The sequence below is a fragment of the Pagrus major genome, chromosome 3 (genome assembly GCF_040436345.1).
Source record: "Pagrus major chromosome 3, Pma_NU_1.0".
Lineage (NCBI taxonomy): Eukaryota > Metazoa > Chordata > Actinopteri > Spariformes > Sparidae > Pagrus > Pagrus major.
This window is the reverse complement of record NC_133217.1, coordinates 5,305,727-5,324,510: the sequence shown is the minus strand read 5'-3', so window position 1 is coordinate 5,324,510 and position 18,784 is coordinate 5,305,727. Positions and strand designations below refer to the sequence as shown.

Sequence of the window (18,784 nt, the reverse complement as noted above, 5' to 3'; positions counted from 1 at the left end):
AGGCTGGAAAATAGAGATAAGCCATTTAAATACTCCTTGAGTACTCTTTAAGAGGTTGACTATAAAAAAAAGTCACTGAAATGTAAAGTACTTGAAATTCATGGATACATTGCTAAAGAAATGTCAAAACATTGTCATTAAAAGTATTAATAAATAATAACACAACTAACAAAAACAAAGGCTGGCATGCAAAAGAAGCTGCTAAGTTACTGAGGACCGACTAATTCAAGCTACAGCTACATACAGTATGTACATCAGGGCTTTCAGACTCCTGATGAGTTATTTGGCAAAAACACGGCACTGTACAGAATAAAAGTACAAGTATTTTATACAATATAAATTGTGGAGGACTTGCATGTGTACTCCATCGTTTCACATCACATCATAGAGGATGAGTATGATGAGGAAGTAAATATAACCAGTTCATAAAAAATCCTATAATGTCCTCTTTTTATTTTGTGTCCTCTTCCTGCACAGAACGTCCGACTTGCTTCATAGTGTAACAGTGTCAGAGAGGGATCAGGTGTGTCGACGTTGACCTCAGCGCGTCCACCAATGGACTGTCTCCAATACTGTCTGTCAGCTTATGAACCAATCAATAGCAGCCTCGTAGATTTCAGCCAACCAGCAGTCACAGTTCTCGTCTCTACCTGCAGCCCTTCAGGTCGGCTGGGGAGCTGTCAGATCTCTGTCAGCGTGATCTTGTAGGCGTCCGCGTAGCTCTCGATGTTGAGGATGAAGGTGTCTTCGTTGGAGTAATGCTCGATGATGTTGTCGTCCATGTTCACCAGGATCCTGACACGAGAGACACTTAAAAGTTGAATTAAATGCGCAAAGCACGAGGCTCCAAATAGGCCTAAAATTGCAATCTGCTTTCTCACTCACCCTTTTTTACTCTTCTTGTACACTTTGGCTACCCTCTCTGTGGGCACGCCGTACTTCTCTGATATCTACGAATGACAGCAGTTTGTAAACAGGGGCTCTGCTGAAAAACAAATTGTGCTTTCCGACTCGCTTTCTATCATGTAATCAGAAACAGCATTACTCACAGCATCCATCAGGCCTCTGAGCGTGGGAGACTTCAGCATCAGAGCGTCAAACACCTCGTCCGTCTCCTTTCTGACGTACAACAGCACTGCAGAGAGAGGAGGAAGAATAAAGCTTCAAGTGTAAGCTGCAGTGTTTAGCTTATTTTTATATATATGTGTCTGGGGAAATAAATGAACATCATGCTGCATTGATGAAGACTTGATACGAGTGACTGAGACCATTAACTTATAGGAAACTGTTTACTGAGGTAGTAAATCAAGTGAGAAGTGGGTCATTTTCTCATAAGCTTACATACAATTAGACTTCATTTGGACCCAGTGGAGTCGCCCCTTGCTGGCCAAGACCCACCCAAGCTCTGTCTGCTACTTGTAAAGTATTTAGTCAGCACTGATGATTTCTTAAAAAGATAAGCAGAGGAGGCAGCAGCCATCTTGTACCTCTCTTGTGCGTCTCCTCTTTGATCTGTTTGTGAGGCGACGGACACAGATCCTCATCTGATGGCCTGAACATCCTCTTCACCAGCACGCTTCTGAAAACACACAAATGTGTGTCATACACATATGCACTGTGTTTGCATTTGTGGTGACATGTGCTTCCTCTCTGTGTGATGTCTCTTCAATTTGCATTCTCTGTATTTGTATGAGCTGATGGAAATGGAAACACACTCACCCTTCTCTCTCGATCTCCTCCGTGTTGAAGGTAAACACCTGGAAATGAAGTATTAAGTATTAATGTAAGTTTAAGGCTTTACGCACAAATGACAAAGTGCCAACACAACAATCTAAAAATACTTGATTTTAATTAAAAATACTGCATTCAACTTCTACCTTAGTGTTGAAGTATAATCAGCAGATGAAGACAAGTTCTTCCACTTTTGTTCATAGATGAATGTGTGTGAAGGTGATCTACCTGTCCGGCCCTCTGCAGGTTGCCGAAGTGAACGTCGGGGATAAAGAGAACGGGCTGAGCCTCCAGGTCGGTCATGGTCTTGAAATAGGTAGTGTCGGACTTCTTGGGAGCGGTTATCACGCCGACGCCTCCGTCTTTCCCTGAACACCAGCAAAAAAGAGGATTCAAGCAAAAAGAAATATAGTGAAATGAATACTAATGTTTCCTACTGCTCCGGTCCTCACATGGCAGCCTGGATCCATAAGTTTATCTGATTTTGAGGATAAAACTTGCAATACTTTTCATGCAGCTCAAACCTTTTGACTTCTTGCGGAACAGTTTTCTCTCTTCGTCCCTTATTTTCCTCTCCGCTCCCTGAGAAAACAGACAAAAACATAGTGCGCTCATCAGTTTGTGGCCTACTTCACAATACATTTCTTACTCGTCCAGATGATATGATATGATATGTACACTTGTACAGTTTGGGACACTTTCTGAACACTTTCAGAGATGGAGCCATTGCAAAAATGCATCATATCTTCTGAACCCAACATGACACACACAGAAACACACTGAGAGCAATGCTTTCTTTTTCAGGACCGCCCTGATCACATTCACACCCGAAAGCTCCCCAGTACAACCACAGTCTGATCTGTCGGCCACTGGAGCAGTTGGTGATTAGGCTACCACTGCCCCCCAATATGACCTTACCAACCTGCGTGTGACAGATGTGTGGTTGAGATAAAAAATGAGGTAAAACTGGAGACCATCCGTCAATGGGGTCACGCCTGCTGTGACGTGAATGGTGCAATGGAACAGATGACATTAGAGAAGTGAGTTTGGTGAAATAAGTGAACTAAACCATGTTTAATGTTGTACATTCCTTGTTCTGGTGTGAGCCCGTCACAAGATGGTATGTGTACTGTTAAGACCCCCAAAGAGGTCATGGGCCTAAATCAATGTGGCATTGAGAGAGGAGGTGCCTATTTAAAAACCTGCTGAAGCCATCCAACACAGCTCGCAGGAAAGCTGAACCGGTTATGATAAATATCATGTTTTGCATACATATATATCAGTCTTTCATAGCCACAAATAGATACATTACCTCATTGCTATGCATTCTGCAAACAGGTGTATTTAAAAACAAAAAGATCAACATCTTAACAATATGAGGAGGGCGTGCTCAAACAATCCACAGGAGCCAGAATTAACAAGTTGTTTGTAGTTGCGAAGTTCATATTAAATATTGAATTGAATATTAAATGTAGAGTCACTGTACTGTCAGGGTTAATTCACAAAATGTTCTACACAACATGCATGCAGACATGATAGTATTAGAGTTTGCCCGAGGTTCTCAGATACTGTGATTACATGACAGCGTGGCTGGCTACAGGTGTGTAGTTGAGATCAAAATGAAGGCCGAGTTTGAAGATGGGTGTGGTCTGACCCACGATTACTGAGATCTAATGTAATAATGTGCTAATGACTACTATGACTCTCTAGTTTCCTTCTCGCAATGTAACAGAATTCACCATTGTAATCCTTGACCATCAGAACTTTTTTCTGTGTTATCATGTTTGGTTCAGGAGACATGACGCAAAATACATAATTCAGTTATGGCAGAAAGTAAAATGGCCACCACGAGCCATTTTCGTGATGGCTCCATCTTTGAAAATGTTCAGGGCCCCAAACTGTGCAAGTTTCATGCTTTTATGAAAAAGTGAAAAAATAATTTGCATATCATCTTAACAACATAGTTTCTGTTGGAAGGCAAAGACTCCAAATGTGAGCGTCCCGCTTGAAAGTAGTTTCTTTCCCCCTGACATGCTGTATGTGTTTGTATGTTCAGGTGTATCTGTAGGCTCAGTGTGCAGGTAAGACCACTAGAGGGAGGACTGATGTCATGATTTAACACTCTTACTCCACCTGAATGCTGCTACTGTGCCATCAAAACACACTTCCTGTCACACATTTACAATACAGACTGCAGCATTTACACTTAATGGTAAAGATCCCAATGACTCAACCCATCTTAGAAACATTGGAGGTGAAACAAACAAAAAAAAAACATTATTAAATCAAACTTTTGTCACATGGACCCAGAAGACAAATCTGACAGCATCAAATTTATTTCCATTGAGGTATCGTTGAAGAGGACACAACTGCTACAGCTGGTGAAGCTTTGTGTAAAAACAACTATTGTCAAAGACATCATCATAAATGCAGCTGTAGTTTAACCTTTATGTCTCCTGCAATTCATTTTATTCACGTGCAATCTATTTCTGTGTTTAACTTAAATACTTGTGTGTACTTGAGTGTTTTATTCATGTAATCTTCTTGCAAAGTACTTCATTATCACATTTGTTGTTTTTAAATATGCTCTAGAAATGATAGAACCCAATTTTTTGAGTTTTTGAAATGTCCTACTTACAGGTGTATCTGCATCTGAACTGGGTATAAATTGTTCCTTACAGACAGACAGACAGACATGATTTCTCACCTTGTCACAGAAGACCTTGATCTGTGAGTAGGCCCTGTGCAGCGGCTTGTTGCTGCGGTTGTTGTAGCTGTACGTGTCGATCTGGATCATCAGAGGAAGGCCCTTGACCCCCTTCTGAGAGGAGAAGTCTGTACTCAGACAGTTGACCGTGATGAAGATCTGCCAAGCACACAGAGGAGGATTTGACTTTGATTTAAACGGTTGTGAATTTTGATGTTGTGGCAATTTTCTTCAGAGGAACAGCTCGAAATATTGACAAGCACAAATAGAGCCCCGTCCTTGAACCCTCATCTTTTTGGATGTTTTTGTATTACGTTTTGAAAACATGCTGCATCGCAATCCAGGGCTCCGTCCTTTAAACTTTCATATTTCATATGCTTTTTCCCCCCAAAGACATGGTTTAAATTCTAAACGTCTCCAGTGAGAGCCATGAATTATCCAGAGACAGGGATTATCTCCGGAGGCTGTTGTGAGCTGTCTCTTAAATGCTGTGAGAAACACAAACAAAATTCCTTTCAGCAGAAGATTCAGATATCTCTAAATCCTGGTAGATAGAAATCAAAACTACATGTAACTGCATGATAACACGGCACTCAGGATTAGTGAGAAGCTGTTTCTTTTTTTGGTTATGTGGGCAACATGAACCTTTGATTACAGTAACTGGCAACCACTGCTAACATTTGCTACTCACTGCAGGGTTTCGTATTTCTGCATTTTTTCATATATGTGTTCTAAACTAAACTTTCAATCAATTAATCCTGAAAATAATAAGCAGATTATTCGATAATGTAAATAATCGCTATTTGTACTCTGGGATATACCCTGATGAAGGTCTAGTGAGCCTGACTTTGCCAATAAGTAACTAAATTAAGTGCACAGAGTCCTCTTTCTCCATATTTGGTTTTTACGACCGTCTTGAACTTTAGCATTGTGTCATGAGTGGAGTGATCATCTTTAAGACTCGTATCATTTTCAGTATTTACGACTCATTTAACTCCATTAAAGTGAGCCCTTTAACTCATGCCAAGAACATGTGGGAAGACGATCCGGGCACAAAAATCACTGATGATGAATGAGAACACATGTTTAGCTTAGTGCACGACACAGTCTACTCCAATAGAAATGACTATTTTAGTACAATTGTACCATTTACACTGGGGACCACTTTTTGAAATGACCAGTTTTGTTCCCATCACTCCCATCAGTTTTGTTCCCACAAGCATAATTACTTAAAAATGTACTAAAAATTAGCTTCCACCAAGAGATGCTAACTAACAAACGAGATTAAAGGAATTTTGATGCCAAATGCGATTTTTTTCCCACCGTAACTATCCACTCCAGCTGCGTAGTGTGCATGTGCCACCTAAATCTAAAACTGGCACAACCCAGCAAAATCATAAGAAATACGAGTTAGTAGCAAATTTTAAAATTATTTCATGTTATTACACTATAACTGAAGTTAATTTGAAAAAGTAAACTAACAGAGAGACTTGTGGTCAATGTGGTCAGTGACAGATCATTACTGCAAATAGCATAGCTCAGACATAGAAATGTAATTAAAAAGGCAAAGATGTCAAAACAAAAGCTCTCTGGACAAGGTTTTACGAGGCCATGCATCAAAAAAGAGGAACATTTAACGGTTGTCAGAAAAGAGCCGTCTAAGGAAAACTCTGCGGTCACAAGTTTGACACTGGTGCAACAGTTGTGCTGTAACTTTATCAGGGAATTTTCTGCAGCTTTGAATGAAGAGACAAAGTTGCAGCTCGCCTGCGCCACCTTATTTCTCAAAACTATCACATGTTGCCGAGCAGCGGTCAACCAAACTGGTACCCTGCTATCAATGCAATGAATAAAACTGACAGCAGGTAAGTAACGCTTTAACCAGATCTTTAAAAAAGGAGTAAAAAACTGTTCAGGTTGTTCTACAGATCACTTTCCGCACCTTATCTCTCACAGGCTTGCTTAAATTAATAATTTCGGCTAGGTTACTGATCTACTCTGACCTAATACATCTCAAAAAATCGCATATGTTAAAGACTATTTAAACATGTTTTCAGCGTCTGAGCCCTTATGTCCACACCTCTCTTATGGTCGAATCTGACAAGGGGCCTCTTCTGAAGTACAGAACTTGTACTGTATATTCAGAACTCTGGTTTACTTGTCTGAGCCACATTATGTGCCCTTTACTGAAAAATCATTTAATATATTGTAAATTGAGGATTCTCCTCTTCTCCTTCTCCTGTTTACATTCATCCCTGAAAGTCGGACACTCCCATTTACTTGGCAGGTTTACAGGATTTTCAAGAAGTTGTACTACTTTTCCTGCATTCCTGAGACCTTTTTAGTAGCTCTAAAAAGTATTAAATCCCCCCAAAATAAATCTAATCTACCTTTTCAGGTACTAACTTTTAGTCTTTTAATTTTATTTTGTAGAAATTGATGAAGACATATCAAACAATTCGTTCACTTCCTCATTGGACCTACAGCAAGAGAAGCATGTGCGACTATCTACCTGGGCATTACACCTGTTCCTGATATATTTAGACTCAATAGTCACACAGATTAAGAGAATGAGAGAGAATAACATGCAGAGAGGGAAAGAGTCAATATTGGCCCAGAGAAGTGTGTTTGGATTTCCTCCAGCAACGTCTTTGTCCCCGGGCAGCCATTACAATGAAAGAGCCACATAACACACACACAAACAGAGACTGACTCACACACACACACACACACACACAGTCAGTCGCATTCACACAGAAATGAGGGCAAAACAAACAACAGAGGGTGGGGACGGGGATTGGTGTGTGTTGGCCCTCGGGGGGCCTCTGGAGTTCAAACAGTGATGTGGCTCCGTTTAAGGAGTGGCCACAAAGGAGTGCGCTTCACAAAGACAAAGAAGACAAACAGAGCAAAAGCACACAAGACTGAACATCAGTTTTATGGTCGAAAACATGCCAGTCGACGCTAACGAAGCTGCCTTTTGATTCTTGTGACACAATGTAAGGGATTTAATTCAGTGTTTTTTAAGTGAGGCTTGGTGCATGCGTCACAGTCGAAAGCCGGTTGATTTCTCAAGCGAGTTCCATTTGTTTGCCAATTCTTGAATCAGCACAAAAAACCTGTCCTGCTGCTTTTCTGACAACTACAACATGCCTACAGCCAGAGTAAATATAGTAGAAGGGTTCTGGGAAAATTACAGTGACATTTATGACCCGCCAAAGGAAAAACAGGGACTGTAATCTGTGTTTTGTACCTTGGCCTCTTCATTCACGTCCCAGGTGAAGGAGATGGCGTTGTAGGCGATTTCTTCAATGTTGCCGATTGTGTTGAAGCTCTCCTTGTAATCCGCTGTGAGGACAAACAGGGATGGTTTATTTCTGCAATCAGCCTTGAACAACATGCAACTCCAGCAATAAAAACATGCTCAAAAGCTGTCCCAGAATGAGTATTTTGAGTCTACACATAACCACAGTTTACTTCGATTTTCCTGTAACTAAAAATAAGTTATCTTATGTCTCCTATCAGCCAAAATTGGTCAATAAATGACACAAGTAGGTAGCTATTGCTTGTTACGATAAGCAATCAAATGGCACGCTTCAATTTTATAAGATAAACCCTTATCTGTTACAGCAAACAAACTCTGAGCGGCTTCAAAGGCAACAGGAGGAAACACAGGAAGCTATCTGGCTCTGAGAGCCGTATTAAAAGCCAGTCAGGTGAGCTCATCGGCTGGCTATTGCTGACCTGTGTGACCAGAAACTGGAGGGACTTTAAATGTAGGGTGCTGGGTACAATGGTATGCTGTGGAGAAAAAAAAGGCTTGATCGCCCTGGTGATTTTATTTTAAGTCATCTGAGAGCCACCTCAGGAACACAATCATAAGAACAGATAGTATTGATGTAGTGTAGTTGAAAAGATGTCTAAAGCCATTTTTAAGTAACAGTGAATTGTCCTGCTCCAGTCATTACTAATGTGTATTAATCTGCAGCCGAAAATAGTCCCAGACAAAAAACCATTTTACTCTGGTTAAACGCATAATTTGTAAACTCTGTCGACTGTTTGTGTGGGGAGGAGCTCAGAGCCGGCCAGCTCTGGAGGAGAGAGTCAGACCTTCTGGAGGAATAAACACCCGGAGTCACATCAGATTCTGCTCTGATCCGGAGCCGTTTGACCTAATTTCAAACATACATACACAGTAAAGTAATCTGGCTGTTTAGACACAAACGGTCAGAAAACGATCCAATGGACAAACTTGTTTCAACAACCACCACTGCTGATGAAAAATCTATCTGACGAGCACACAACTCAACAAAATATATATCACAAAGGTCGAGGCATTTTAGACATTTAAATGCAGAATTATTTTAGTTTGATGAACTTCAGTGCATAACAAATAAAACTATCCATGTGTGAAATGTTTTTTTTTGTTCTTTTCATGGGATTTGTTGGCACAGAAAAATACAGAATGATGGCAGGCTTAGAGCTGCTGAAACAGAACTATTTCGTCCAACCACATGATAAAATCTAAAGTATTTATGGTTGTTCTGAGCAGACACACAGGAAGACAGGGTGAAAAGATGTCTGTCATTAAAAGGAGGGGGGAGGGAAAGGAAGAATAATACTTTACATCTCTCTTCTGGGGATTCTGCATCCACCAAGCACCTCTGAGGAAACATACAGGCAGCTTTAACCTGTGAGTCACCTTTTGGGTTTTCAGCTATAAAAATGTGTATTAGTCAGTCTGTATAACAGACGCTGACCGGATGACACAGACATGATTTGAGCTGAAAGTCTTTGGAGAGGCAGCTCATCCTACAACAATCTGTCTGACGGATGGTCAGATCTCAAAGAACCCCCTCTCTCCTTCAGTGACCTCCTCCATCATCCTAACCGCCAGTAGAGCTTCACTAGTCACTTCCTGGTTGTTCAGCAGGTGCACAAAGCAGCAGGGCAGGCAGCAACATGCTTATTAGCCAGTCCCCTCTGTTAGAATAACCCCATTCAATTGGTCCACTCTGTGACGCAGCCCAGGGGCATGATGAACTCTCCGCCCTCCATCTCGACAAACCCTCCACCGCTATTCAAATCAGCTCTCTGGACAGCTTCAGGTTACAGGTTGCATCCAGCTCCAGGCCGACCTGGCTCAGGGGAGCAGGGTGGAGGGGTCTGTCATTTGACCTACTGAGCTGTTTGAGTGGAGATTCTCCACCTTAATGCACAGTCCTGCACTCACACATAGAGTAGAGTAGGAAAGATTAGATTCCGGCTTCTCTTTGTGATTTGGACGGTTTGGACGGACAAAACACGCACATTTTTCAGCATCCTCATTTGCAATCCGTCTGGAGGAACTATGTTTGTACATGCCGAAAGCATGTGTGCATATCTGTGACCAGATAGGCATCAGTGTGTACACCTACATGTGTCAGTGTAATGGAAAAATATTTGTGGGTCAAGCTGTAGATGCACACTATCTAACAATCTGCGGCTCATACGCACAAAGAACAACACAATCTCCGGCAAATGCAAAACAGGATGCTGAAAGTGAATGAAAGGAGATAACACACTTTCTCTGAACAGGATCTATGAAGAGGCAGCTTCAGAGTCATGTTATCTATCAGAAAGACAACAGAAATGGTTTGACTCCAGAGTCAATTTTTGTTAAGTAGTTTTATACTAAAATTAAGGTGATAAAAGTGTAATCTGTAAGACATGGTCAGCATTTAAAGGTAGCTCCAAAAAAAAACAGATGGCAGCAAATCACCAGAGGAACCGACAACTGCTGCCCACAAACAAAACAAAACAAAAAAACAATGTCATCGTCCATGTCCATCATGATGTTTCACTGAGGACAGCGTCATATGCCAATTCGGTAAACGCCGCCCAACCGTACTATCTTTGGTTGTAGCTAACTGCCAGTAGCAAATTAGCTCAGTTAGCTGTGGAGCTAGTGGCCTTATTAGCTCATTAGCATTTGCCAACACCATCATGGGGGGAGTGAACGCGGGCAACGGGGCTCTGCAGTCTCCCAGTGAATGCAATGCAATCAAAGTTATGCTAACCATCTCCTGACTATCGCTTCATATTTAACAGAGAGATTAGTTAGTGTCTAACTCTCTGCAAGAAAGCAAATAAGTATGTTTCCCAAAATAACAAACTATTTCTTTGTTACAAAGGGATTAATATTTGCAACCCTTGTCAGAAGGTGCATGACTGTCAAAGAGAAAAAAAAAGTTTTACAGGAAGAAGTAAAGGAAACATTTCGGAAAACTTAATTTGGTGCATCTGAATTTTGTATTTTTCTGATTTGCTACAACAGTAACAGCCTCATGACGGTTTAAATGACACTGCAGAAGATATAAAGACGTGTGTGAATTGTAGGCTGATTTGTCTCGGTTCACGTCAATGTAGGAATTTAAATGACGATCTAAATTGGGCAAGAATTACTTGCAACAGACCAAAACCAGCCAAGGTAACAGCGTGGCTAGCATTCCTCTCCCTGTCCCAACAAGCTGTGTATAGGCGTGTGTGTATGTGAGTGTTTGTGTGTCGCCCATCTACTCGAAGTCTCCCACATACCTCTGAATATCTGCCTGGTTAGCAGGCCCAAGCTTGTCAAACGCAAACCGCCTACAAGCTTCTCACACACTGATTCAACGAGGCATAGAAACGCTCGGTTTAAATTGAAATCCATCAACAGAAAACAAACGGCAGACTAAAGGTCAGAAGTCTTAAGATACCTCGGATCTGCAGCGTACGTCCGTGGGAAAAGCTGCCAGGGAGAGAAAGTTTGTGTTGTTTTGTTTCTCTCACATCTGTGCTTTTCTCAATCTCGCAGGCAATGTCGAGGAGATTAGAGGATTTATGTTGTGTGTCCCTGCAACACCTAGATATTAAGAGATTCAGGTGTGTGTGTGTGTGTGTGTGTGTGTGATGGTGGGCAGCTGAACAGCCTCAGGCAGACAGTTGGGTGGGGGCTTGTTTGCTCTTAGTTTGGTCATGCCTTGTTTTTTAGCTGAGTACATTCCAGCACTTAACATAAATCTGTCATTGTCTTCTTGTTCATGTGTTTTGATTCATTCATCGGAAGAATTTGCCGTCATTCACACACAAACACAGAGAAAGTCTCGGAAGAAGTCTTACCGATGTCTAAGACTCTCTGTTTGGCTGTGTGCTGCCGAGAGTGCCAGTACTTCCAGTATTTGAGCTGCTCGTCTCGGTTCTTATCTTCGCTGAACACCACCATGATCACACTCTGAGAAGGAGAACAAGGCGATGAATCTCGATCAAATGATGCTCAAGTTATCCGAATATATCCAACCAGTCTGAGGCCGAAGATTAAAGACATGAAAGAGAATTGATCAGCTCACCCGGACTTTGCTGATGGGATGGCGGAGGCGTTTGTTGGCACTGAGCTCATTGAGCGTCACAGCGTAGAACTGGCCCTTGTTCAGGTAGGTCATCGGTCCCTCGCCCTGCTTCTGACGCAAAGAGCGAGTGGCGTCCAGTGTGTACTGGAAGCTGTCACTGTGCACACACACACACACATAGAGAATGATATGTGATTAAACATAACAAGGTGGGATGAGGGTACAACAACACACATTTTTGCATTTCTCTCCGGATCACTTTAGGTCAGTGTTTTGATTTCAAAACGGCACATATTCAGTATTAGAACAGAAACAGTGGATCGTAAACAAACTCCTTCACACTGCCTAACTTGCAAAAATACATTAATCTGTGACGTTTTGGTGAAAGAACTTCATCCGGCAAATAAACCGCAAAGTCAAGGGACCATCTTCAAACAGATGTCTTTCAAGGATGCCTGTGTTTACCCTCAGTCTGCCTAAAGAACCCACAGTCCTAGGCCTACGTTTTGAAGGCTATTTCAAAAAATGCTGAATGAGAGCGAAGCGACTGCATCAGTGGCCGTGCAATATGCATTTAAATATAAGTATCTGCTAAATGTGTTAATGTCAATATAAACAGATTATAATCAGCTAGATAACTAAAGCTGTCATGGCTAAGTGATGCCACGCCAATGACAGCTCAAAACAATGAGAAGTTACATCTATGAAACAGACATATAAACAATAAATAAAGACAAGAAGCTATCTTGAAGCTATCATCATTAAGTAAATAAATGTATTTTTGCAAGTTAGACATAAACGAACAATTGTGATGTAATAACTAGGAAACTAAATGTTTGTTTCTGTGACTTACACTCCCTCCTGGTGAAATAAGAAGTCCTCTGTAGGCAGGGAGGTGGGTGTGTGATACTTCTGTCGAGAACACAAAAAGCACACAGAAAGAGGAAATTATATGGGCACAGTGAAAAGTTAATTTAGCCTGAGAGGAACTGGTTAAACAATGCTGCAAATGTGAGAGAAAGAAACAGTATTGTCATAAATAACGATCAGAGTGACAACACAGAGAAGCAATTCAACAAATACTTGTAGATTCCTGTTTAGGTAATGACCCTTTGTAAACCTCGGTGAATCATATTTAAACATCTGTCTGTCTTCACCAGTACATTTCACAACAACTCCACCTTTGTATGTGCTGTTAAACATCACCAGCAAGTGATGTTCAGTTTTCTGGTGCTGTCATTCTCATTTTTGGTGGCTAAAACCGCCAGAATGTGCCCGATCATTCACTCAGCTGTGGTTTGGACTGTGTGTGCAGAATAGTAATAGAATACTAACAGCGTAAGATCAAGTTTTTCCAGTTCCTGCTAAGTCTGTGAATGAGTCTCGACAGCAGTAGTTGCTGTTCATTTTTGAGGGAACTAACCCCAAATTTACTGAGACCAAATATCTAATGTTTTCTACGTTTTGACTGTCATCTGCAGGAATGAAAGACAATCAACAAGTTAGAACCAGAAATGCAAAGACATTCAACTGTAATAGTGTGTTGGGTAGTGTTGCCTAACGTTTTTGGCTTTCATCCTTTTAATAGTCTACAAGTGACCATGTAATCATGATCAGTTCAATAAAGTTAGTTTTCAAATTGCTAAAGTTGTGTTGAAGCCCTGAGAGTGTAAAACTGACCAGTCTAACAGACTTATCAGAGAAAAGTCGGAAGAATAAACATGATTTTGTGCGAATCAAATGTTGTCATCGCCTTCAATCAATCGATTTATCTAGTCAAATAATTGTGTCTGTTTCAGAGTCCGGCATCTTGGCTCACCCCGTCTCTCTCCTCTTCGTACGGGCTGTCCGGCGGACTCTGCTGGTCTTCTTTCACATACGAGCTGTGACTGACAGTGGTCACCTCGTACGGACTCTGTTCGTAGACCACCCTCGCCGACTCTTCTCCTTCCACCCTGTAGTGAAGCCCCGCTCCCGTCATGAAGACGGGCGCATACATCTCGGCCTTCACCACGGCCACAGCCGGCGAGCCTCCGTCCCCTGGCGCCACCCCTGCCCCTGTGGAGCTGATGAACTGCTCCCGTTTGGCCTCCTGGTGCTCCGTGTTCAGCGACAGGTTGACGGGAACAGATTTAAGGACCTGAACACGGTTGTCCACGGTCTCTACCTCGCTTTGGCTGTTGGGGTTGCTCTGCAACGTAGTCCTGAACAAAAAGATGGTTGAAATAAGAGTCAGGATGTGTTTCACAGATAGGCTGTACTGTATTTTGCATTCATGATTAATTTTAGTAGGCTAAGAAAACCACTGAGCTCTCTCTCCTACCTCAACATAAAAATAACACTGATATCCATTTTGGTAAACATAAAAAAAGAAATTCAGTGATCAATCAAGTGAAAGATCGTTATTTTTTTTAGGTGGTATTGACTGATTGCGTGCGTTTTTCATTTTTGGAGTGCCTGGATAGCTTTTGAAATTTTCTCCTGTTTCTCCCATTGTGTTTAAGAGAGCAACCAGTCACCAACTCTTATTAAAAAGTACCACTCTTGCCTCCTAAATGTAGTGTAGAGGAAGTATAAAGTTGCAAAAAAAACTGAAATACTCCAGTGCCTTAGTACTTGAATAGATAATGTTAGTTGCGTTCCATCACTGTTGGCGAGTAACAATGAACTCCACAGGACACCTTTAATTATCTTAAACTTGACATATCTGACAATCTCTACACCTGCTTTTATTTGAAGATTCACACTGAGATGCAAACAGGTGTTGGCAATGGTTAATACAGGTGAGAAAACGCGGGCAGCAGGTTATCAATCTTCAAAGCAGAGACACATTATCTCATGAAATCTTTTGTATTTTCTCTTCTTGCTGCAGGATTCAACGAGTTTACACTGGCTGCAGTCCACAAGAGCTCATCCATGACATTTACACATGCATACTAGAAGTAACAGTCACACATCTCATGATCCTCAGTACACATCTTAATTATATTATTAAATTTTTTTGTGTAAGCTCTTACATAAACTGTTTTAAAATTCATCATTTATAATTTTTTTCTGCCTCTTTCTGTCTGTACAACCTTGAGCGAGACACCTTGAGACGCAAATCCACTGACCTCTTCTCCTGCTCCTCTGTCATTTCAATGACTTTGGGAACCGGCAGAAGCCTCTTCTCTTTAGGCACCTGGAAGAAAAAAAGGAGGATGTGTTATATTGGTCGACATCATTCAATAGGGGAGCTGTGGCTTTCAATCTCACTTGATATTTCTCTTTTTACTCTTGAAGACATCATACAACCCTGATTCCCCAAAAAGTTAAGACACTGTTTCTCTTCTCACTTCACAATGAGTGTATAATTGCAAAAAACACGTATAAGTTTGAGTAGCTTTGTTTGCTTTGTTCTGCATTCAATTGAAAATAGGTTGGAAAGGATTGCAAATCATTGTTTTCTCTTTTATTTGCGCAGCATCAGAGCCTTTTTTGGAATTGAGGGTTGCAGAAATTCTCTATCATTTATCATGTTTGATGAAATTAGAAAAATAGCTGTTTATTTCAGGCCTCTGCACAATGTATTTTGAGGATTATTAGAGTTAGAATGGGGTGAAATCACAGTGTTTTGTCCAATTATTTGTTGGAATTGCACTTGGATCAATATAATGACTTTAAGTCTAAATAATGTGCTAAATAAATATGGTATTAAATGACTTTTCTGTACTTTTTGGATTTCTGTTTACAAAATGACCCTTTATTCTATTGTGAAAAATAGATGCCGATTAATTTTCTGTCCTTCTACCAATGGATTCATCGACTGCTTGTTGCAGCTCTATTCGTGACTGAATATTACAAAGACTGTGTTCTTCACAGTTAAGACTGGACTGTTTTTCCAGACCTTGTAGTAGTCGTAGAGCAGCCCCAGGGCGTTGGCGCTGTCCTCGTCCCCGTTGATGCTCATCATGGCCTTGGTGGCGGCTGTCAGCGGGTTCTCCAGGTACGACCTCCATGCCTCGTCCTCGCTGGTGTAGGCACGCCGCACTGCAGGGTAGGAGCTCTCGTTGGGGACCACCACCACCAGACGCTTACTGGCAGACACAGATAAACATTTTAATTCAAGAAATTACACAAGTTAAGGTGTTGGTTTGCTTCATAAATGCTCAAATTTTTCATTATTTTGGACATTTTCTATATCAACTAAATGATTTATAAAAAAAGAAAAAATCAGCAGATTAACTGATAATAAAACATTGACACCTCAGCACTTTTCATGCCCTCCTGGCTTGTGTGTGTACATGGGTTTGTCTCTGTACTCTTTAGGCCCACTTAAGTCGAGATCACAGACCAGTTAAACACGCAGTGTTGTCACAACATCTCTTTGAACTCAGCCAATCACAGGAGAGCCTCTGAATGTGTCGATGTGCACTTAGAAAATGCTGTACAGCGCCCAGGGTCAGCCACACCTTCTTGAAGTACTGTGTTAGCCTTGTACAAGTTCATTTTGTCTGCTTGTGTTCATTTGTTTGCAGTAACAACAATATGAGGGCTGCAACTAACGATTATCTTAATTGTCAGTTACTCTGTTGTGTAATTTTCTTGATTAATCAATTAGTTGTTTGGTCTATAAAATGTTCACAAAATTAAAGATATTCACTTTATTGTCATAGAAGAGTAAAAAAAACAGACAACATTTCACATGTAAGAGGCTGGAGTAAGATCATTTTTACTCTTTTATCTTGAAAAATGACTCAAACTGATTAATAACATTACAAAATAGTTGCTGATTAATTTAATAGTTAACTAATTGATTGATTGTCGCGCCTGATTCTAACTGTTAATCTTTAATTAATCAGTATCAACAGGAATATTCTTAACTGTCATATCAAGTGCAAGAGTTTGAAACTCAAATAACATTTTGCTTGTTCTATTGTTGTTTCTCTGATAAGCATTAACTCCTTGTGCCAGATCCACCTGCCAAATTAAACAAACACGTGTCCCGCCTCTAATCTGTGATGTCACACTGATGTAAACCTCCATAGAAGAAGATGCCACGCAGCCATGACGACGCTGTTTTACCATCTCTGCCTCAGTGACATTTGAGTCTTTAGCTTTGGTTATCACTTTAGCTGTGAATCAAACTGATTTTCTTTTACTGATCTTCTATTTATGACACACTCTGGTCACTTCTCGATGGAAACCATGCAGGTTTGGAAGAGGTACAAAACACATCTACAGCAGGTGATGTTTATGATCTGAACAGCTCTTCTCTGCTGGATTTGACAAGATATTCCCACTGCGCGTTATATTAGTGGTGGGAAGTTGTTGTTTACACTGCAGAGTGCAAGCAACCACATTTAGACACTTTAGGTGCTTTATATTTAAATACAAACAACTGTGTCGAGGCCACAAATACTACAACTAAGCTACAGCTAATAACAATAATAATAACAATTTTTAATAATAAAAATAATGAGTGATCATGCCCTTTTTCAATTAAAAATCCAGGTAAGTGGCATCAGTAATTGTATTTATTAGTCACACAACTGCATTAAGATAATCAAAAGTTATTTCCAAATTAAATTAATGAAATTATGAATGGGATCTGGTCCAACTAAAACACATTATGTCACATCACACAGGGACATTTTGAGATTCTTTGTCAGACATATAACAACCATAACTAATACATGATACAGTTAGAGTTAATTGAACTTGAGTTCAAACTTATTTCAATTTAAAAAAGGCAAGAAAATGCTTTTTGAAAAGTTTTTTAAGCAAATTGTTAATTGTAAAGTCTGTAAATAGTTCATAAATACTGTGTAGTTATTATGATGGCTAATATAAAAATGTTTTTAAACCTTTTCATTGCTTCATAAATGGTTTATAAAGCATTTTATTGTTTGTTAACAGTGAAATCACTGTTAAGTAAAGTTTAATTATCTGTAAGGTTCCCATGTATTAATGATGGTTGTCATAAAGTGTTGCCCTGATATTAAAAATGAAGAAGACTATGAAAGACATTTTAAAATAATCAGTGAAATGCTGATCTGACAGCTTGGACTATAAAAAACAATGTTATAAATTTTTCTTTAATATAAATAAATTAGTTTCTGATGGTACAAAACACACACACACACACACACACACACACACACAGGAGGCCAACAGGCAACACAAACTGTCCTCATTCACAACAAGCAGATCCTTCGTAAGGCCGAAAATATGACAAATGCAGTGCAGAAGTAGAGCTAACAGTCTATTTTCAGGCAAAGACAACAAAGTGTTTATAAAATCCAGTCGTTGCACTTTGAGGCTTTTCCCATCAGTACAAAAATGGCGAACTAACGAAATCCACGGCGCCAAGTTGACTTCACAACTTCTCCTCCAAGAAAAAGCGCTTTGATATTTGACATCACTTCCAAATGTAACACAAGCAAACACTGACAATCTTTATCTCTGTCTCTGATACAGATTAACTCCAAATTTCTTTTTTTAATTACAGATTTAAAAAAAAAGAAGAAAAAAAAAAAGAAAACACATGAATAGTCAAGTGTTCTCCCTTCAAGTTGTAACCATCAAAGATCCTCTCCGCTGGCTCGATCACTTACTTGTCTGTCTCCTGTGACATATTTTGCTTCCTCTACGATTCTTCCTTGTGAAACTGGACTTTCAAGTCGGAGCAGGTAATAGAGTGAGTGAGCTGCCAGAAGTTGGGCTACAGGTAAGTCGACTTTTCTCGCCCCGCTTCTTTTCTCCCAGCCTCCCTCTCTCTCTCTCTCTCTCTCTCTCTCTCTCTCTCTCTCTCTCTCTCTCTCTGTCTGTCTCTGTCTCTCCACCTGGCAGGCAGGTGAAACCTCTTTTGTCCCCAGCAGCCAATAACCTCTCTGCTTGTCTTGTGCTCGGTTTGCACGCAGTTTATGACATAAATAAACACATCCTGCTGCCATGCATTATCATATTTGCCTTGGCTTGCTTTAATGGCAGCGGGTCA

General features: G+C 40.5%; 1 protein-coding gene across 1 annotated transcript; it reads right to left on the bottom strand.

The window, feature by feature from the left end:
- Window positions 1-680: 680 nt before the first annotated feature.
- Window positions 681-18,421, bottom strand: grhl2b (grainyhead-like transcription factor 2b). The gene is made up of 16 exons (XM_073463372.1): window positions 18,402-18,421; window positions 15,692-15,881; window positions 14,919-14,986; window positions 13,625-14,009; window positions 12,659-12,717; window positions 11,806-11,962; window positions 11,579-11,690; window positions 7,692-7,786; window positions 4,439-4,597; window positions 2,238-2,313; window positions 1,960-2,099; window positions 1,720-1,757; window positions 1,488-1,579; window positions 1,050-1,135; window positions 886-950; window positions 681-795 (listed from the first exon to the last, which is right to left on the bottom strand). Exons 1-16 carry the CDS (start codon window positions 18,419-18,421, stop codon window positions 681-683), a joined length of 1,857 nt encoding a protein of 618 aa, XP_073319473.1.
- Window positions 18,422-18,784: the final 363 nt, after the last annotated feature.